The sequence below is a fragment of the Aspergillus costaricaensis genome, assembly GCF_003184835.1.
Source record: "Aspergillus costaricaensis CBS 115574 unplaced genomic scaffold BO79scaffold_33, whole genome shotgun sequence".
NCBI classification, from domain to species: Eukaryota; Fungi; Ascomycota; class Eurotiomycetes; order Eurotiales; family Aspergillaceae; genus Aspergillus; species Aspergillus costaricensis.
In genome coordinates, this window is record NW_020291833.1 from 294 (window position 1) to 17,902 (window position 17,609).

The window sequence follows — 17,609 nt, forward strand, 5'->3', positions numbered from 1 at the left end:
GACAATCCTCTCGGAAGCGGCTAGGAGGTTATGGCTGCAGTGATGGTTCTCTCTCTATTTATGGTAGACCATAATGCGAGAGTCTATTGTGACTCGACAAGCTATGTTGTGAGCAGTCGCGTGAGAGTTCCACCGAAGAACCATGCTGATCCTTGCTTTGGCAAGTGTTTCTGCCCGACCTACTGCTTCAGGTAGGCTCAGCTGGTTCATACGGTTCGGGCCGAACAAGAAGTTTCCCTATCCTAAGGATGGAAAGCTAGAAGAGATAGCCCATTACGACCAGGCGTCATGGGTCCATGGCGGCAAATTTGACCCTGAGCATCCGCTATTTGATGTTGACCAGCTCGAAGAACCTGCTGAGACAGACCAACTGTGCGAAAAAGCATTAAGACCCTAACCATGCTCTGCTCACAGCTGACAGGGGACATATGCGACAAGGTGTTGGATTTTCATGGCTTTGGTCTTTATATATATGAGATTAATCCTCATACTCCCCTTCAGCCAAGGTATCCGAAAGTGATAGTCCAGCTCAAGACAATCTGGAGCCAAGCCAAAGGTCGTGGTCCCGAATCAGTGGAAGGGTCATCTCACTTCACTAGGGAGTCCTCGATTGTTGAGACAGACTGTTGGTATCGAGATCGCTACCTACCTGTATGTAGGTATTACAAAGCCCCGGGAAGCTGTTTTCAGTCGAATATCAACACACCTCAGCCTTTTCCGACTCAACATAATCTGCTGTTTCTTCTGCTCGTTCGCAAGCTGCGTAACGGATAGAGCTGGCAACACATTTATGGTAGGCCTTCTTCTGCCTATGAGGAGGAAAACCTGGCTTACCCATGGTAGGATACGCATTTGACGATAAGATTCCATTTCGCTCAAAACAGCGCATGTTTTCGAAGGCCACGAAGGCATTATCGATGAGCGGCTGCTATTTGGCCATCAGGCTACCACTCATCGACGCCTCGATATTCGGTCCAAATCCGCCAAGGCACCCGAAAATGACGACGTCCAGTGGTGGAGGAAGGGAGAAAGGTTTCCGCTACGGCAACACTGATTGCTTGGACGGTTATAACGACAGCAGTGTCAACACTACTGTGTTTCTTCGTTGGTGGGGTGGGTCAGTAGGGGGATGTCAAACTTCTGGTCATGTCAAAAGCTATGCCTGACGGCGAGGTGGTGGGACGAATGATTGCATTCGGGAATGTGAGATGCTTCCTCATGCCTCTGTTATCGCTGCCCTATCCTACATGTACTCTTAGCTGCACACTCGCAGCACCAGGCTGCCCCTCTACATCAATTGTACAACAATTTATCAGCCAGTCACCATTTCAAATATTTTGTAATCAATTCCTATACATTCTTCCATAGCTATGGTATATTAAGCTTACCGATTGTTCGTATCGGTTCCTGGGAGTAATGGCCTCCCCTCACGTGGAGTCGGGCCTCGGCTGCGTTGCTTCTCCGCATTCCCCAAGTATCAATAAATAACCCCATTCCCTATTTCTCTCCTGTTCTCGTCAACCTAAACCTCAATTCCCATCTACTAGCCATCAAAGCCAAGGATCAACATGTCTGACTATAAGTCCATTGCAGCTCGCAAGCAGCAGCATTTGGAATCACTCATTCCCCCGGAATGGCGTCTCGACGCCTCACAAATCCCCGCGGGCATGCTCTCCGTCGCCGACTCCGTCACCAACCCTTCCTACAGCGAGAGCATCAACGTCGTTGATATCCCGCGAACTTGCGGGCTACTCACTCCTCATGAGCTGCACATCACCGAAGACTACGACATCCGCTCCCTCCTGACAGAGCTCCACTCCAAACGCCTCACCGCGGAAGAAGTCACCCGCGCGTTCTGCAAGGTATACCCAACTCCATATAAGAACATCACATCACTAACCTCACCTCACCTCAGCGCGCCGCTATCGCCCAACAACTCTCCCGCTGCCTCTCCGAGCCTCTCTTCATCCAAGCCCTCGCCCGCGCCCGCACCCTCGACACCCACCTCCGCACCACCAACACCCCCATCGGCCCACTCCACGGCCTCCCCATCTCCGTCAAAGACACCTTCCACATCACCGGCGTCGATGCAACCAACGGTCTCGCCGCCCTCGCCTTCCACCCCTCCACCAAAGACGCCGACCTCGTCACCCTCCTCCAATCCCTCGGCGCCATCATCATCACCAAGACCAACGTCCCCCAAACCGTCTCCACCCTCGACACCGCAAACCACCTCTTCGGCCGCACCCTGAACCCCCTCAACCGCCGCCTAACCGCCGGCGGCAGCACAGGCGGCGAAGCCGCCCTCCTAGCCCTCCGCGGCACCACCCTCAGTTTCGGCACCGACATCGGCGGCAGCGTACGCATCCCGCCCATGTGCGTAGGCAAATACGGCTTCAAGCCCAGCCAAGGCCGACTCCCATACGGCGGCCAGCAAGAGAGCGGGCATCTGCCAGCGAAGAACCGTATCGCATTGCAGCCCGTGGCAGGCGTGATGGGCCACTCCATCGAAGACATAGGGTTAGCATTGGCGGAGATCGTGCCCAGGGCAGAGCTATTCGGAGAGGACTGTATACCCGGGAACTGGGGACCATCCCCAACACTAAACCCGACTTCGTCCCAAGCTACTATGAAGCAGAAACTAACCATCGGCATCCTCCGCACCGACGGCCTCGTCGAACCCCTCCCTCCTATCCGCAACATCCTCAACGAAGTCGCTACCATCCTCCACCACCATGACATCGACCTCATCGACCTCCCCACCCCACCCGCCCTCCGCAAATGCCAAACCATCGCTAACAAACTCATGGGCATCGACGGCGGTAACCTCATGCACGACCTCCTCGAACAGACCAACGAACCCCTGATCCCCTGGCTCCAGGGCCGCTCGAAGCGCCGCAACCCTCTCACGGTACCGGAGCTATGCGAGCTGCAGCACCAACGAGCACAGGTCCAGCGCGAGATGATGAGCATGTGGACGTATACCTCCCCCACAGATAACCAAGGAAACGAGAAGACGAAGAGGAGAATAGACGCAATCATCCACCCCGTCGCACCGCACCCCGTCCCCGAACACGACAAGTATAATGCAGTCGGGTATACCTCATCCTGGGTACTGTTGGATTACCCGGCGGGAGTGGTGCCGGTGCGGAAGGTGAAGATGGAGGATTTGGAGGTGGGGAGGGAGATGAAGGATCCGGTGAGGGGGAGCTGGGATGCGAAGAATAGGGAGTTGTGTATGTTGTCCCCACCCTTTCTTTCATGTTACTTATGATATTGTGTTTTTGGGTGTTGTGTTGTGTTGTGATGTGCTGACCAGAGTATGATGGATGCAGGGGACGAGAAACTCGTCGATAGACGCATGTACCTTGATTCGCCGCTTAGCGTGCAGGTTATTACCCCCAGATTGCATGATTATGAGCTGGTCGTGGCGATGGGGGTGGTTGATCGGGCTGTCAAGGAGTATTTCTCTAGATCTACGGATATAGCGAAGCTATAGATAGATAGATATCACGAAGCATCTCCTAGATGTATATCTGTATATGCATACATACATACATACATACATACTACCAACCTACACCCAACCCCCCTCTTCTCAAGAGCAGAGATAAGATAAAAAGAAAAAGACCCGGGGAGAGAGTGAGGGAGAAAGTAGGTTAATACCTCGAAACATCCCTCCCAAAAATCTGATTGAGCAACCACCTAAACCCGACCCTCAATTTATTCCTCCAACTAATACTCATGGTCAAGTAGGCCGAATTCCACACCACCCAAGCCATCCGTCCCGTCAACCCCTCGGGTAAATACCTCCCACCATCCTCCTTAGCATCATGCGGGATCTGCATCAACGCCTTCGCATCGCCGATATACGCCAACGTCCCCATGTTCCGGAACGAGAAGGGCGGCGCCGTCGCAAAGTCATCTTTGTTCAGCCGCGTCGCGAGCCACTTTGCTTCTTGGAAGGTCGCTTGCGCGGTTGCTGGGGGTGCGCCGGTCTCGGGCATGGCGTTGTCGCCGAGGGCGTAGACGTCTTGGAGGATTGCTGTTTGGGGAGGGTTACTTTCATCGTCGGAGGAGGAGGATTCGAGTTGCACGCGGAGGTGGCCGTCGACCAGGAGGGCGCCGACGTTGGGGGCTTTTTTGACGTGCCAGGTTGTATTGGTGTTGGGGGTGGTGGTGGTTTGTTGGGTGCTTGATGTATCGTTGGAGGTAGGGGATTTCAGAAGGGCAGAGTTGGAGGGATACTTGTCGACGGTTGTTAGGGCGTCACGGACGAATTTGTTCATTGCGTTACCCGTAGCCCAGACGCACATGCCGACGCCGACTTCGCCTTCTTCCGCTGTGGTGAGGGTGAGGCAGCGCTTAGGGTCCATTTCGTAGGGTGGTTCAGCATCGGGCTCGCCCCACCGAAGGCTCTGGACGTGGTGGGAGGGTTTGATCTCGATGCCTTCCTTTTGCATGGTGTCCATGGCGTATTGGGAGAGTTTCTCGTCGAACATAGAGAGGACTTTGGGGGCGATGTCGTAGAGGGTGATTCTGGGGATGCCTTTGAGGGCTGGGTAGAGGGCGACGAGGTCCTTTACGATGAAGTCGCGTAAGGAGGCGGCGAGTTCCGTGCCTGTTGGGCCGGCGCCTACTATGGCGAAGTGGAGGAGGTGAGAGCGGAGCTCTGGGGAGGTGGTGGGCAGGACAGCGAGTTCGAAGCATTCTCGCACCCGGCGACGGACTTTGCGCGCGTCTCCGATGTCTTTGAAGAAGAGGGCGTTTTCGCGCACGCCAGGGGTTTTGAAGGTCTTGGAGACTGTGCCGACGGAGATGACGAGTTTGTCGTAGGGGATAGTGAATGTTTCGCCGGTTTCCCAGGTGCGTTTGCGACTGGCGGATTGGGTGGCATTGAGTTGGAATTCCTCGTCCTCGCTGGTTCGGGGTGTTTCGGTCACGCCGCTTTTCACGACGGTGGCTTCGCAGGTGATGGTTTTGTCGGCAAAGTTGACGGATCGCGCGGCGGCTTGGATGAAGTCGACTTTTGAGGAAGGGTCGCGGATTGGTTCGACGATGTGGGAGAAGTCTAAGGAGCCGCCGGCGGCATCGGTGAGGAGAGGAGTGAAGACGAAGTATGATCGAGGGGAGATGATGATGGGGTTGTATTTCTGCGGAGAGAGCTTGCGAGAGAGGTTGTAGCCGCCCCAGCCGGATCCGAGAATGACAATGCGTTCTTTGTCGTGCTCTTCGCGGAATGCGGTTGAGTGACTGATCTGTGTTGCGAGAGGTCTGCTAATGGTTATGGGCTTTATGGTTGAGCGGGAGACGGAAGTGAGGAGGGAGGATGGACGCTTGCAAGCGACGGGGTAGCCCGGTAGCCTCATTGTGCCATTGAGCGGCAGAAATCAGTCGCTCTGTATTGCTTGAGTCCTTCTCTGTTGAAACTCGAGCTTGGAGCAGCAGATGAAGCGTAGATATGCGATACGAAGCTCATTGTCGGGTCAGGGCTGGTGCTGAGCACATGATGATATCATTCCCGGCCAGGATGGATGGGCCGGAACGGCGCGTCACGAATATCCCCTTTGTTAGGGATAACTATCCTCTTTCCGAGACATATTTTCATCTCTTCAGCTCAAATTCCTCCATTTGCAGACATGTACACATGGTGGTCGATCTGATCCACATGTGAGTCACGGTTGGTGCGCCCGGTTCCATCCGATGGCACATGGAAGACTTCGTGCGGAATGATAGAATCCATTGTTGAACGATCTGGAGCATCGGCTCGGCATCTGCTTCTCCCGTTCTAACTATAGGGATCTTCAACCTTATTTGGATGCTCGGTCTGGCCCCTTATCGGATTGCCAACCGGGATTGCCCGAGAAAAGTGGATGTCGTCCACTTTGGCTAGTTAGGCACATGCGATGTCGGCGGATTGGAATGGAATTCCGGAAAGGCATGTGTACGTACATGTGGGTTGGATTAGGTGGGAGAGGTTCATGGTGGGTGACGAGTGACGAGAGATGAGAGCGAGAGAAGAAGTGGGAGAAGCTGGAGAGAAGATGGAAGTGGGAAGCGAGAATACACAACTTAGGAGTCATGTGATGGGCGCGCATTGAATGGAAGAACACTTCAAGAGAGAATATATTATCACCAGCAGGGTTCAGGGAAGCAACAACTGGACTGATGGGAACTATTATACTCCTATTATGAAGAAACGGATGCTGTCATGCCATTCAAAAGTTCCAAGCAATTACGTCAATCCGCCGAGTGGCATGATCTGATCAACATCCTATAGCTTTTATCTACCTACGAAAATCATAAACTCGTCATTCGTGTCGGTCATCGGTATCATCAACTCAATCATCCACGGGACAGCACAGTCCGAGTAGTCCCTCGTGTCGACACAGGAAGCAGGCTGCCCGCAAAGTCCGTGTCCATCTCAACACTCTTCCGAGACCGACGAGCGCTAAGAATCTTCTCGATCTCAAACGCCGTCGGTCTATTATTATCCTGCATACCAGCAGGGGATGCAGCAGCTCGTTTCTGCGACATCCATCGGCGCATTCGCCGGATGCCTTCCTGACAGACGTCTCCAATGTCATCAACAGACAGCGCAACCAAGATCAAGGGGATAGAGATGGCAAAGCCAATGCCAAACGTGTACTTGGCCACATATGGTAGATGTAGCTCGTTTGCCCCTTCAAACTCGGCCATGTTGATCGCGAAGACGGACGTGATAAAAGACAGTGGGAGGAAAATGATTGTGACAATTGTGAAAACCATCATGATCTTTCCCTGACGCGTCGTTCCGGCCGCTTGATCGCGGGCGAACCGTGCCTCAAACGCGTTGGCATGTTTCTGCTTGAGATCCAGCAGGTCTGTAATGGAAGAATAGATTCGTTCGGCTTGTTTGTCCATCCGGTCAATATCCTTCAGGTGCATGTCGATCGTGCGCTGCTGTTCCTTGAACCGCTTCTTGACCTCATGCTGTGACCGCTGCTGTCCGTAGTAAATCTCACAGATAGCCTCCTGAAAATCCAGAAGAACATTTTGTTGGTGCTGCAGGACCGTTCGGATCATGTTGAGCTCGTCGCGAATATCCTTGGCCTCCGACAGGAGCTCGGTCTCTTGGCCGATGTCCAGCAAATTGTCCACAAAGAGGGGCTGCGCATCCTCTTCCTCCTCTTCTCTCAGAAACCGCTCAAAGCTGTTCCCGGCTGGCTCACCCTTGGTGAGCGGATCCCTGGCAAAACGACTTAGCTTGCGATGGTTCTTTAGCCAATCCGATGCCTGCGCTGATGCTCGGTTGAACCGATTGAAGAGCACGGTCTCCCGGTCCGTGGCCACACCGATCGAGGCCTCGAACATGTCCAGAAATTGATACTCTTCGTCTCCCATGCGGTGACGGTCGAACACGCCAGAGCAGCGGGTGGTGATAATGATGGCCAGATCGTAAACGGACCGCACCGGTTCCCGAGTCTTGGAATTGATATCTTCAATGATACCATCGAGAACATTGAGAGGGTCATTCTTAGGCTGATCCCACCGCTGAGGGAAACTGGTCACAATCAAGTTCGTTCCTACAATCCACATCCACAGCTGGTCGACCATAAAGATTTTGGGCTCGGCCCAGGAGCGCTCGCTACCTTGCCCTTTCGTCTGATAGCGATACACAACCTGGTCCTGGTCCCGAGTCTGCGTGTCGATGTTGGGGTAGAAGAATTGATCTAACGTGCGTCGTATATGCAGCGAAGAGGTGGATGACGCTAGGTGCGCGCTGATAAGAAGCTCATCTCTTGTAGGAGTTCGTGTAAGGCCCGGGTGAGCAAAGCTGCGCGTCTCAGCTCGTTTAATCGCTTCCTGCATCTTCTTCCTTCGCTCATCTGTTTCAAAGTGCAGATAAGGCATGAACATGCACACATTGCAGGTTGTGTGGGTTTGCTCCTTGCACAGTGAGAGCACTGGCCGGTGCCTCTCATGGGCGACAACGGATTGGTTCCTGGATTCTGGCTTTTTTAATCCTCCGCTCTTGCTGTGCTTCGTTGTGTTCTTTCCCTTCTTCCCAGAGGGGCCATTATCGTTGTGCAAATTGGTATCTGACCGGTCGCCTTTGCCGCCTAGTTTCCGGCCCCTGGGGCTGCCTCCCTCCCCTGGGGACTTCGGCGCTTCAAGAGATTGACCATTCACCAAGATCCGGGGGGACATCATTTCCTTCTCTTCCGAACTATCCTCCTCTCGGAGTCGTGCTGCACGAGGGGTACTCTGACACAATGGTCGCATAAAGTGAGAATGGATTTTTTGTCCGCGATGTTGATATCGAAACGACCTTTCAAGCCCCTTAAAGCTCTCCACATCGTGGGCTCCCTCCTCGATGAATGATTTAGTGAGCAAAGCTTCGACCCAGGTAAGGTTGTTAGCTGGCAGATGGATCCAGCGAAAGTCGGTCGCTCGACTGTCGGCTGGTAATGTGGTAAAGGCTTGTTTGCGCGGATTTCCCGGATCGCGACCATAGAGCAGATTGTAAACGGACGTCTTCTTCACCCGGTTCTCGTTGTGAAAATTTCCAAAGTCCACAACAGTTGCCTCGAAGCCTTCGCACGCTCCCTTTGCTTCCGGCGTAAGCGCATCGACATTGTTAAAGGGAGCCAGGAGTGACACGATATCCCGGCGCTTGAATTGGGCTGCTCGCAGGAAGGGCGTACTGCCAAAATTGTCGCGGATCCTGGTTTTAAGGTCTTTGAATTCCATCAAGCATTCAACAATTTCCCGATGACCTGCCTGCGCCGCCAGATGCAATGGAGTGATTCCAGTCAACAATTGGCTGTTGATCTGGGCGCCTTCCCGCAACAGTATGCGCACGATCAATTCAGCTCCTTTGTCACAGGCATTGTGAAGAGGCGTCCAGCCTCCATCACTCCTCGCGTTGATATCTGCTTTATGCCGGAGTAAGAGTTGAACGATATCATCGCGACCATGGGAGACAGCAATGTGGAGGGAAGTCTTATTTCTGAAATCCACTGCGTTCACATCAGCGATTGGCCCCTCCGGTCGGGCAAGAAGCATCTCTGCGAATCGCAATTTGCCCGTCGCGCAGGCCCAATGTAAAGGGGTGCGACCCAAATCATCTTGACCTTGAACCCCGTCGAGCTTGCAGCTTGTGCGTAGCAAAAGCTCGATGACATCCTCGCCCCAATCGCATTGCTTGTCGGCGGCCAGATTGTGCAAGACATTCCTCTTCTTCTGGTCCTTCGCATTGACATCTGCACCACGCGATATGAGAAGGTGGAGCACATGCCAGTGATTTTTCCATGCCGCCGTCATCAATGCAGTCCGACCTTTCTTATCCGTTATCTCCGGCGACGCGCCATAATCCAGTAGGAGCTGCACGATGCGAACGTGATTGCGCTCGACAGCGCGTAGGAGCGGTGAAGGGCGGTTATTCGCGACATCGGTCTTTGCGCCGAGAGAAAGGAGGAATTGAGTCGCTGCGATCGATCCCCGCTCACAGCTGCGCATGAGTCCGATCCGCAGGAAGCTGTCGCTGAGCTGGCCATTGTCGCGGGCCAATTCCACGACGTGTTGCAGAGCCTCGACCTGGTCGCTCTCAGCTGCTCGCAGCAGTCGCGGTTCCAGACGATCATGCCCGTCGCTCGCCATACTAGACCGTGATCTGGACATTGTATAACGCTGGCAGGAGAAGACCCTGGGGGGTTCCTGCGATTCACTATCCCATAGCTCTGGGCGAAATCAAGAAGAAGTAGAGGTGGAGGCGTGGTCAAAAAGTTTTGCAGGGTAAAAAGTGTCAGCCGCTAGTGGTAGAACTGGCTGACGGCGATACATTTCACTGGCCAGAGCCGCACGCGATACGAGCGATCATCGAGACCGTCTAGAGAAGGATGGGCCTGGATGTCTCCACCGCGGGATGTGTCTAATTTTTGGTGTAGCGTCGCTAGCTCTTGGGGTGGCAGGGGTCTTTCATACATTATTGACGGTCCTTCACTAGCGATAGCGCTGTTCCTGCGTGGCCAGACTCCCGACAGGCGTCTGGATGCATGCAGTGGTCTTGGATCATACTCGTTCATGAACCCTGAGAAAAGTATCCCGTAATGATTATTTGCAGCATTCGGCGAGTTTCTCGGCTCACCTCAGACTTTCTTATTCCCCGCCAACAGCGAAATGAAAATGAGGACGAAGTTGAAGATGAAGAGCAATTGATCCCACAACTCATGCCAGATTACACGTGACAATTGCAGGCATTAGAAGGTGACATTCGATAACACAGTACAAAAAAAATTCTTATCATCTCACTGGCTAGATAACTAGGGAACTTCTTCATGGAGACCTGCCTCTTTCTTATCTCCAGCCCACACAAGCAATATCGATACTTTGGTAGCATCGAAACTTAATCGGACAGTCCAGTATCCCGTGCACGATGCACCAACAACCATGGTTCCTTCCCCCGCCCGGGGTTATTGCATGCGACAGTGGAAAATCCAAATAAATAAACAGATTCATAAGAACATAACAAAAACAAATATGATTAGACTAACATCGATTATTTGATAGGAAAAAACATATACTCCAGCTCTCAAATAAGAGTAAAAAAATGCAAGGGCGGACAGAAGAAGGAATGGAGGGAGGATGGTGGCCCACATACCACGGTCCCTTGAATTTCACACATTCTGGCATGATTCATAATCTGAGATCAAGTGATGATTCTACTATTTTGGATTAGATAGCATGAACCAAGGTCAATGAGATCCAACTCTGATTACCTTAATTGTTTTCTTTGTAGTGCTCATACACGTAGGGACATAGATATATTGATACGACACCAAGGGTGACCATGAACTAGCTCACAAGTCAACCGGTTTAGCATATCCAACTACGAAGAACGAGGACATGATCAAAAGCTATCAAAGGAGTACTACAACTATCGCAATATGCTACGTACCCGATCCACCACATCGACAAATTGTACAATCATGCTCTACGCGATTACCCCTGCAATATTCGGAAGGCTTCATGTCATAACCCAATCATCACCGAAAGAGGTACACTAGTATATTAATCGGTCCCACATGGACCTATTATCTCTATCCCTTCTAGGAGTGACTAATAGTAAATAACCACAAATGGGGGGCTGTCCTTCACAGTCACCGAGGGCAATGGAAAGAACAACGGCCAAAATTAAAAGCACAAGGCAAGGGAGCGAAGCCAGGCTATGCGATCGAAGGAGGGACGTGGCAGAGATGGTGGAGAGGAAAATAATCAAAAAAGAAAACAAGTCATGCTTCCAATGTCATCGGTCCAATGCGTGCATGCTGCCGAATATCAAACATTCGGCCGTGTCTTGCCTGTTATTTCTGACCCGGGAAAAAAAAGATTCAGATAGATGCTCATTTACGCCGTTCCAGCCTTTTGCTTCAAAGTCACTTGTGCACGCCCATTACTAGTGGTAGGAAAATTTGCAATAGAAACAAGAAAGGAAAGTGCAAGGACAACAGAACACAAAAGCTGAAACGACCATGGTTAGTAATGCAGTGGTGGGGAAAGAAGATGAGGAAATAAAAAACAAAGATCGAGAACAGCTGAGAACAAAAAGGGGACACAAAATGCGCAGGGTCCCCCTAAAGACATTATACACACACGAAGACGCAGCACTTTTTTATTTCTTCTTCTGGTTGGGAACCTGTTTGAGGATATCGTCAAAACTCATGTTGGGGTTGAACCGACTGATGGGCCGAGCCGGGGCTTCCATCGGGGCTACGCCCATGGGTAGCGGCAGAGCCTCAAGACCGGGGTAGATCGAATGACGATGTTCCGCCCTCCGGTTCATACCAGGAGAGTTCAGTCGGGGAATAGCCGGTGGTGGTGTGAGGCCAGTGGGGCTCATGAGGGGAGTCCCTTGACCCTGTTGTTGCTGCTGCAGCTGCTGCGGCTGTTCGGAGGACGAATCTGCCGATGACTGTTGCGCCTGGTAAGGGGAAGAAAGGGACGACTCGTTGTCATATGGATCTTCAATGGTCGGAGGGGCCAAGATTGCATCCTTCTCTGCCCACTGCTCGGCCACTTGCCAGCAGTGACTGCGTCGGTAGATACCCTCTACTCCGTTGATCACAACGTCAGAGGGCAGACTAACAACACCAGCTCCACCTGCGACACCAAACCAGCTGCGCGCGGTCTTGCTATCGCCGCCAATCCAGGGCGCACCGCCGCGAGGGGCAATACAGAGGAAGTACTCCACCCCATCCACGTACTTGACGTCCTGAACATCAACAACGACAAGGGGCAGCGATTGGATAACACAGTAGAGGAAGATCCATTGGCCACACCGGAAATCGATCATGTCGTTGACAGTCTTTCCGTGGGCGCATCGACGCTCGAACTGCATGAAGGCCTCGATGAAGGGTGTGGGCTTCAAAGCCTCCCGTGTATACGAGTCCATGAGCACAGCGTTGATGTCTGCGTCCTTGAGCTTCTTGGCCTTCTTCTTGGCCTCCTTCTTAGCATCCATGGGCTTCCGCTCCAGGGCCTGCAGTGAGGGGTACTGCGGAATGTCAAAAGGAATTGGTGGCTGAACAGGAGGTGTACTCCGATCGTACTCGCTCATAATCTGTCGGAGGGCCCGAGTCATCATTTCATCAGGGTCCGACGTTTCAGATCCTTCCGCAGCCATGTCCAGTGTCCGAGTGGTTAGGGAGTTACGATCGACCAGCATGTCGTAAAGGTTAGCAAAGTCATTGTAGAGATCCCGGACAACCTGGCGATTGAGTCCGCTTTCTTCGAACTGATTCTTCTTGGAGCGTGCTTTGGGCGGCCACGAGCCGTACTTCTGCCGGTAGTACTGCATGGTGAATCGCCGGAACTCCATAAATGCGATCTTCCAGTTTTTGAACCGCACGACCTTGCTTTCGGCCGAAGTAGCCGAGTTGGCGAAACCGGAGAATACGGAAGGGAAATCGAAGTCATCAAGCTTACTGTACAGGACACGCAGACGAGTGTCCAGGTCGATGAAACCACGCTCCAGTCGCTTCTGCGTGACAGGGCTGATGAGGCCATACTTGGGGCTTCTCAGCTGCTTCAGTTCGTCCAGCTTACCGACTCCATGCACGAATCCCTCGAGATAGAGGGGGAAGAAGCGGAGTCGTTCTCCAAGAACAATAGCCTCGATGGTCTTCTCACGACTCTTCCGCACATCAGCTAGCCTCAGCTCCTCGCAGTAGTTTCCAAAGCTGGTAGTTGCCGTCTCGCCGAAGTTGGTATGATCGAAGTTGGTAAACTCGAACCGGGACAGCAGTGTAGCGACGTCCATGAAGATCGAAAAGAGCGAGGGTGACCGGGAGGTGGCGATCAAAGATTGTCCCAATAGGAATGCAAAAAGGTTGCGGAACAAAAGGAGGGTTTCGGTGTCCTCTTGCGAGATCCGACTACTGGGGCTAGACACGTCGCTGTTCAAGGGAATTGGAAGATAGAGATGGAACTCCTGAAACTCATCCTGGCCGTCATCCTCCATATACGCCATTCTCCTGCTACCGGAGCTGTCGTTGTCATTTTCGGCTAAGGGATCCTGAGGTGTCAACGGAGGCGAACCCGGACCAGCCACGGGGCTGCTCAACGACATTGTGCGAGTCTGTTGGTCGAGGGCGTTGAGATTTCTGACATCGTTGCTTACAGCCAAATCACGTAGTGATGGTGATTCAACAAAAACCGTGCGGTGGACTTTGAAGGAGGCAGGTCTGCCGGTGTTCTGGGGGAACAGGTAGACATAGGTATCACCACTCTCGTTCCAGAGTTCGGGAATCTAGCCAAGAGAGGTTACAGTTAGCCAGGAACTTACGAAAAAGTCGGGAAAAGTCCCCCCTGTAGCGTTTTCGCACAACAGCTCAAGGCGGTTTCAGTACGTACCTGGTCTCCCCGGGCCAAAGGCTCCAGATCGTAGAGGATCTTTTGTTCCAACCCGGCAATCCAGGCACTGGGTCCCGCAGTGGTAGTGGCCGGTCGGGGATCTACAGAGCTCGCGCGCGCCCGTCCAGGCATCCAGCTCCGTCTCTTCGATGAAGATGAAGGGGTTCCGGGGCGCGAATCGGGACCTGAACCGGGTACAAACAGACCCGCGGCACTGGAGGGTCGACTGCCACTTCTTCCGCGACCCCTGCTCTGGGGCCTGCCATCTGGAGAGTTGTGAGCGCTGTTGGCCAGGTCCTGGTTCACAGCTAGTAGCGACGGGGGTGGCTGCAGCGGTTCATCCAAGTCGAAGCCATCGTTGGGGATGGGGGATACGGGCGTCCGAGCGTCTGCATAGTCGCTTTGAGGGTTGGAGACTGCACGAATGGGTCGGGAGGCGCTTCGCGGGCGTGCATCCTGCGGCAGCTGGTCGGGGGAAGAGGGTTTCGGAAGGTTCGGAGATGCAGGCGATGATGGAATAGAGCTATCCCTGTTGGACCCCAGGGAAAACAGGGACGAGATGCGCTTGGCGGACTTGACCGGAGCAGACAGCATCTTCAAGGCCGCTGGCTAGTTGGGGGGCAAAAGAGAAGGGTCAGTTCCCCGGGCGCAATGGAGAGTTGTGCACGAAGCCGTGAACAAACAATTGGGGGGGGTGACGAGGAAAGACAAGAAGTCGAGACGAAGACACACCGTCGGGTAGAGGGGAAGTATGACGGGGAAGCACCACCAGGCGCTGGCAGTGGCAGGGACGGCACTTACCTTAACAAGTGCAGAAAGCAAGAATGCGGCCAACCATGCAAAAACCCTCTAGACAGCAGACGGGTTTGAACGAAGAATCCGCGGCGGGCGACTGGTGTAAGTCGCTCGACGTGGATTGAGGAATGGATCGGCAGGAGGGATCCAGAAAGAGGGGGGAAGAGTGAGGAGGGAGGAATGAGGAAAGGTTTTCTGGGCTGGTGGTTTGTTTGGTGGTTCTCTCCGCGGAAGCCGGATACAGCAGCAAAAAATGGAGGAGACAGCTGAAGGGGAAGAATTGAGGCTATCGCCAGAAGCAGCGAGAGAGGATCTTTTTCTTCAAAAGAAAAAAGAAAAAGAAAGAGAACGGAGAACGGAGATGAAGGCAATAATATCGAGAGAGGGTAAAAAAGAAAAAATTATTCTCCCAAGAAACCCAAACGAAGGACGAGAAAAAAAAATAAAAATAAAAAAATGAAAAATAGAATAAAATCGAGGAATAAAAACCCAACGAGACGGGAACTTAGCGAACAGACGCAAAACAGAAGGGGGGAAAAGAGAAACAGAAGTCAGTGAGGACTGAGTAAGTATTGATGTTACCCAGAGAGGGAAAAGGCTGGTATGGTTTATTGAAGGCAACAGGTTATTATTAAGCCCTCCAATGGACGAGTATTTTTAACCCACGAGTGGAGCCACGGCAGCAGGAGGGATTGAGGAACTCTGATTGTGCATTAGATTCAAATCACAACCTCTGCTACGGATGATGTGATTGATGGTTCGGTGGTGGTGTAGTGGTTAGGGGATGGGGAAAAGTGGAAGAAGAAGAAGAAGAAGAAGAAGAAGAAGAAGGGAAAATCAACCAGAAGGGTTCCAGGGAGACCCCCTCCCAAAGTGATGATGGTGATGATTTATAGAGCCGAAGTAAATCCAGCAGGACCCGAACTAGGAAGAGCTAAAAGGCGCAGTGGTTCCTCTTATTATTCACCAGTTCGTGTTGGATAATATAATGATCCTGATGTTCTAGGGCCAGTTTAGCTGGTCTGCTGTTCGTTCTTTGGGCTTCCGGTGGGTTTCGACCAGTGGGGAATGTTGCTCTTAGCAGTTTCTTCTACTGTACGGAGTAAATAACTTAAGCCCAACGGAGGTTGCCATCGAACCACTTTATATGATCTCATTTCCTTTGGCTCTCCTCGCCATCTCCCGTTTGTTTCCCAACTAAAACTACTTATCCCTAACCCCTCCATCCGTGGGTTTCCTACTGGAGACTGGAGACTAGGGAGTTTGTTAGCTTAACTCGCACTTCGTTCGGTAGGCGCAAGGTGTGTGAGTGAGTGTGAGTGTGAGTGTGAGTGTGAGTGGGCTGGCCAGAGGCAGTGCAATGTTTCTGGTTCAGGAGGCTGATGCTCATCGGGTCAGAGCCAGTCAGGATGCAACGGGGCCCTCCTCCTTCCATGCAATCGTCGTGGGGGTTCGGGACGAGTTGTCTGCAACTAACTACTCCTACTCACTACTACAATTCTACTAAGACTGCCAGTTGTTCGTTCTATTTATTCCTCGGATTCCCAGCTCTCTCCTGGCTTCTGTTGCGTGGTTGGTAGTAGCTTAAGCAGCAGGGCAACATTGCTTACTGTGCCCACGGGTGCATGTACTTTGTAAGTATACCTCACTCAAGGCAGAAACATTCATTCACTGCATGGGGTTCATTCAATGATGTTGTTTATGCTGTTACTTTTCTGGACCTTTTGTAGTACATTTCCCCTTGTTGTCCTGAGAATTTACTTTTTTCCCTGTGACATCCATCGTCAGCCTCTCCTCTCTGCGATTCGCGTTCATACTCTCGCAAGGCGTTGTGCCTGCAGCCTCAGGGATTACAATACGGACTGATGATCGGATGACGGAAACTCGGCAGATATCCACTCCCTCCGATTCAAGCGCTTTCCCATTCATAAGTTGGGTCTCCTCATTCATAGTCTGATTCTCCTTTCAGAGTCAGCCATTGATTTCCACCCCTCTCTCTTCTCCGGTTCGGCCAACCATGGACGGGACTCGATCCGTTTCCTTGGTCAGTCATGTTTCCGACTGACTTGTCTACCTCACCATTTAATATATAGTCTGCTTAGGTCCGTCTACACGGTCCCTCTTCGAAGTTAGTAGTAATAGTAGTTTGAAAAAAGCGCACTCTCCCCTTTCTGGCCCAGTGAAAACCTGCGCGATTACGACCTTAGTCTACAACCGGAAAGTCTGTGACAAAAGGAGAGGCACCGCAGCCATGACAGGTGGATTGGCATCTCCGATCCAGGGGCTATCGGACTCCGCCATGCTTACCACAAACTCACACAACATACCTTGAGTTGCCGCTGGCACGTCGCACTGGAATCCAGCCAAGCGAGAAAACCTGCCGACAATTTCCACTGCAGAGAAACCGACAGCTCGCCATCGTTAATCAGTACCAATCGATGGATAGATTAGTACGCCATGCTTGCCCTGTCCTCTTTCATTGGACTGGCAAGTAATAAACAAGAGAAAATATCTACTAGTCGTCCTGCCAGAGAGGCAACTTATTGGGAAGATCTAAGCTACTAGACCTAAAAGAGGCGGGAGAGAGAGAGGGAGGGAGAAGCTAAGAATAGTAGCCACCACCATCGGTCCTTCGTGGTACCTACTTTTACTTTTCATTATTTTTTTTCAATCTGTTTGCTAGTATCTACTCCGTACTTACTCACTACTCTGTCTTTTTCTTCCTTTTCTTTTCTATGCGATTCTTTCCCTTGCTTGGCTTGCCTGCTTTAGTAGAGGCGCTAACCAGCGGCGCTACTGTACGGGGAAAACTCAGAAGAGAGATGCTTCATCTCTAGCGCTGTGCCTGCATTACCCGACATGGAAATAGAAGCCACGCACTCGGACGTACGTAAGTAATTGCGTCCTGAAAGTGATGCCTA

The 17,609-nt window shown here is 52.2% G+C and overlaps 6 protein-coding genes across 6 annotated transcripts; 2 read left to right on the forward strand and 4 right to left on the reverse strand.

The window, feature by feature from the left end:
• Positions 1 to 296: 296 nt before the first annotated feature.
• On the forward strand, positions 297 to 1,054 carry BO79DRAFT_258448 (uncharacterized protein; the record flags this gene model as incomplete). Its single annotated transcript, XM_025686304.1, has 3 exons — positions 297 to 372; positions 422 to 625; positions 885 to 1,054. 3 exons carry the CDS (start codon positions 297 to 299, stop codon positions 1,052 to 1,054), a joined length of 450 nt encoding a protein of 149 aa, XP_025536002.1.
• Positions 1,055 to 1,535: 481 nt separating this feature from the next.
• BO79DRAFT_201267 (putative general amidase) lies at positions 1,536 to 3,499 on the forward strand (the record flags this gene model as incomplete). Its single annotated transcript, XM_025681558.1, has 3 exons — positions 1,536 to 1,862; positions 1,916 to 3,199; positions 3,320 to 3,499. The coding sequence occupies exons 1-3, from the start codon at positions 1,569 to 1,571 to the stop codon at positions 3,497 to 3,499; spliced, it is 1,758 nt and encodes a 585-aa protein (XP_025536003.1). The 5' UTR covers positions 1,536 to 1,568.
• Positions 3,500 to 3,579: 80 nt separating this feature from the next.
• BO79DRAFT_47963 (putative pyridine nucleotide-disulfide oxidoreductase) lies at positions 3,580 to 5,590 on the reverse strand. Its single transcript, XM_025689312.1, has one exon. The coding sequence runs from the start codon at positions 5,367 to 5,369 to the stop codon at positions 3,660 to 3,662; it is 1,710 nt and encodes a 569-aa protein (XP_025536004.1). The 5' UTR covers positions 5,370 to 5,590; the 3' UTR covers positions 3,580 to 3,659.
• BO79DRAFT_47964 (uncharacterized protein) lies at positions 5,591 to 6,149 on the reverse strand. Its single transcript, XM_025689313.1, has one exon. It carries the CDS (start codon positions 6,096 to 6,098, stop codon positions 5,811 to 5,813), a length of 288 nt encoding a protein of 95 aa, XP_025536005.1. The 5' UTR covers positions 6,099 to 6,149; the 3' UTR covers positions 5,591 to 5,810.
• A 186-nt stretch (positions 6,150 to 6,335) lies between these two features.
• BO79DRAFT_210920 (ankyrin repeat protein) lies at positions 6,336 to 6,725 on the reverse strand. The gene has a single exon (XM_025682915.1). The coding sequence runs from the start codon at positions 6,697 to 6,699 to the stop codon at positions 6,346 to 6,348; it is 354 nt and encodes a 117-aa protein (XP_025536006.1). The 5' UTR covers positions 6,700 to 6,725; the 3' UTR covers positions 6,336 to 6,345.
• A 4,822-nt stretch (positions 6,726 to 11,547) lies between these two features.
• BO79DRAFT_47983 (uncharacterized protein) lies at positions 11,548 to 14,810 on the reverse strand. The gene is made up of 3 exons (XM_025689314.1): positions 14,695 to 14,810; positions 13,894 to 14,502; positions 11,548 to 13,789 (listed from the first exon to the last, which is right to left on the reverse strand). Exons 2-3 carry the CDS (start codon positions 14,485 to 14,487, stop codon positions 11,654 to 11,656), a joined length of 2,730 nt encoding a protein of 909 aa, XP_025536007.1. The 5' UTR covers positions 14,488 to 14,502; positions 14,695 to 14,810; the 3' UTR covers positions 11,548 to 11,653.
• Between the last annotated feature and the right edge of the window lie 2,799 nt (positions 14,811 to 17,609).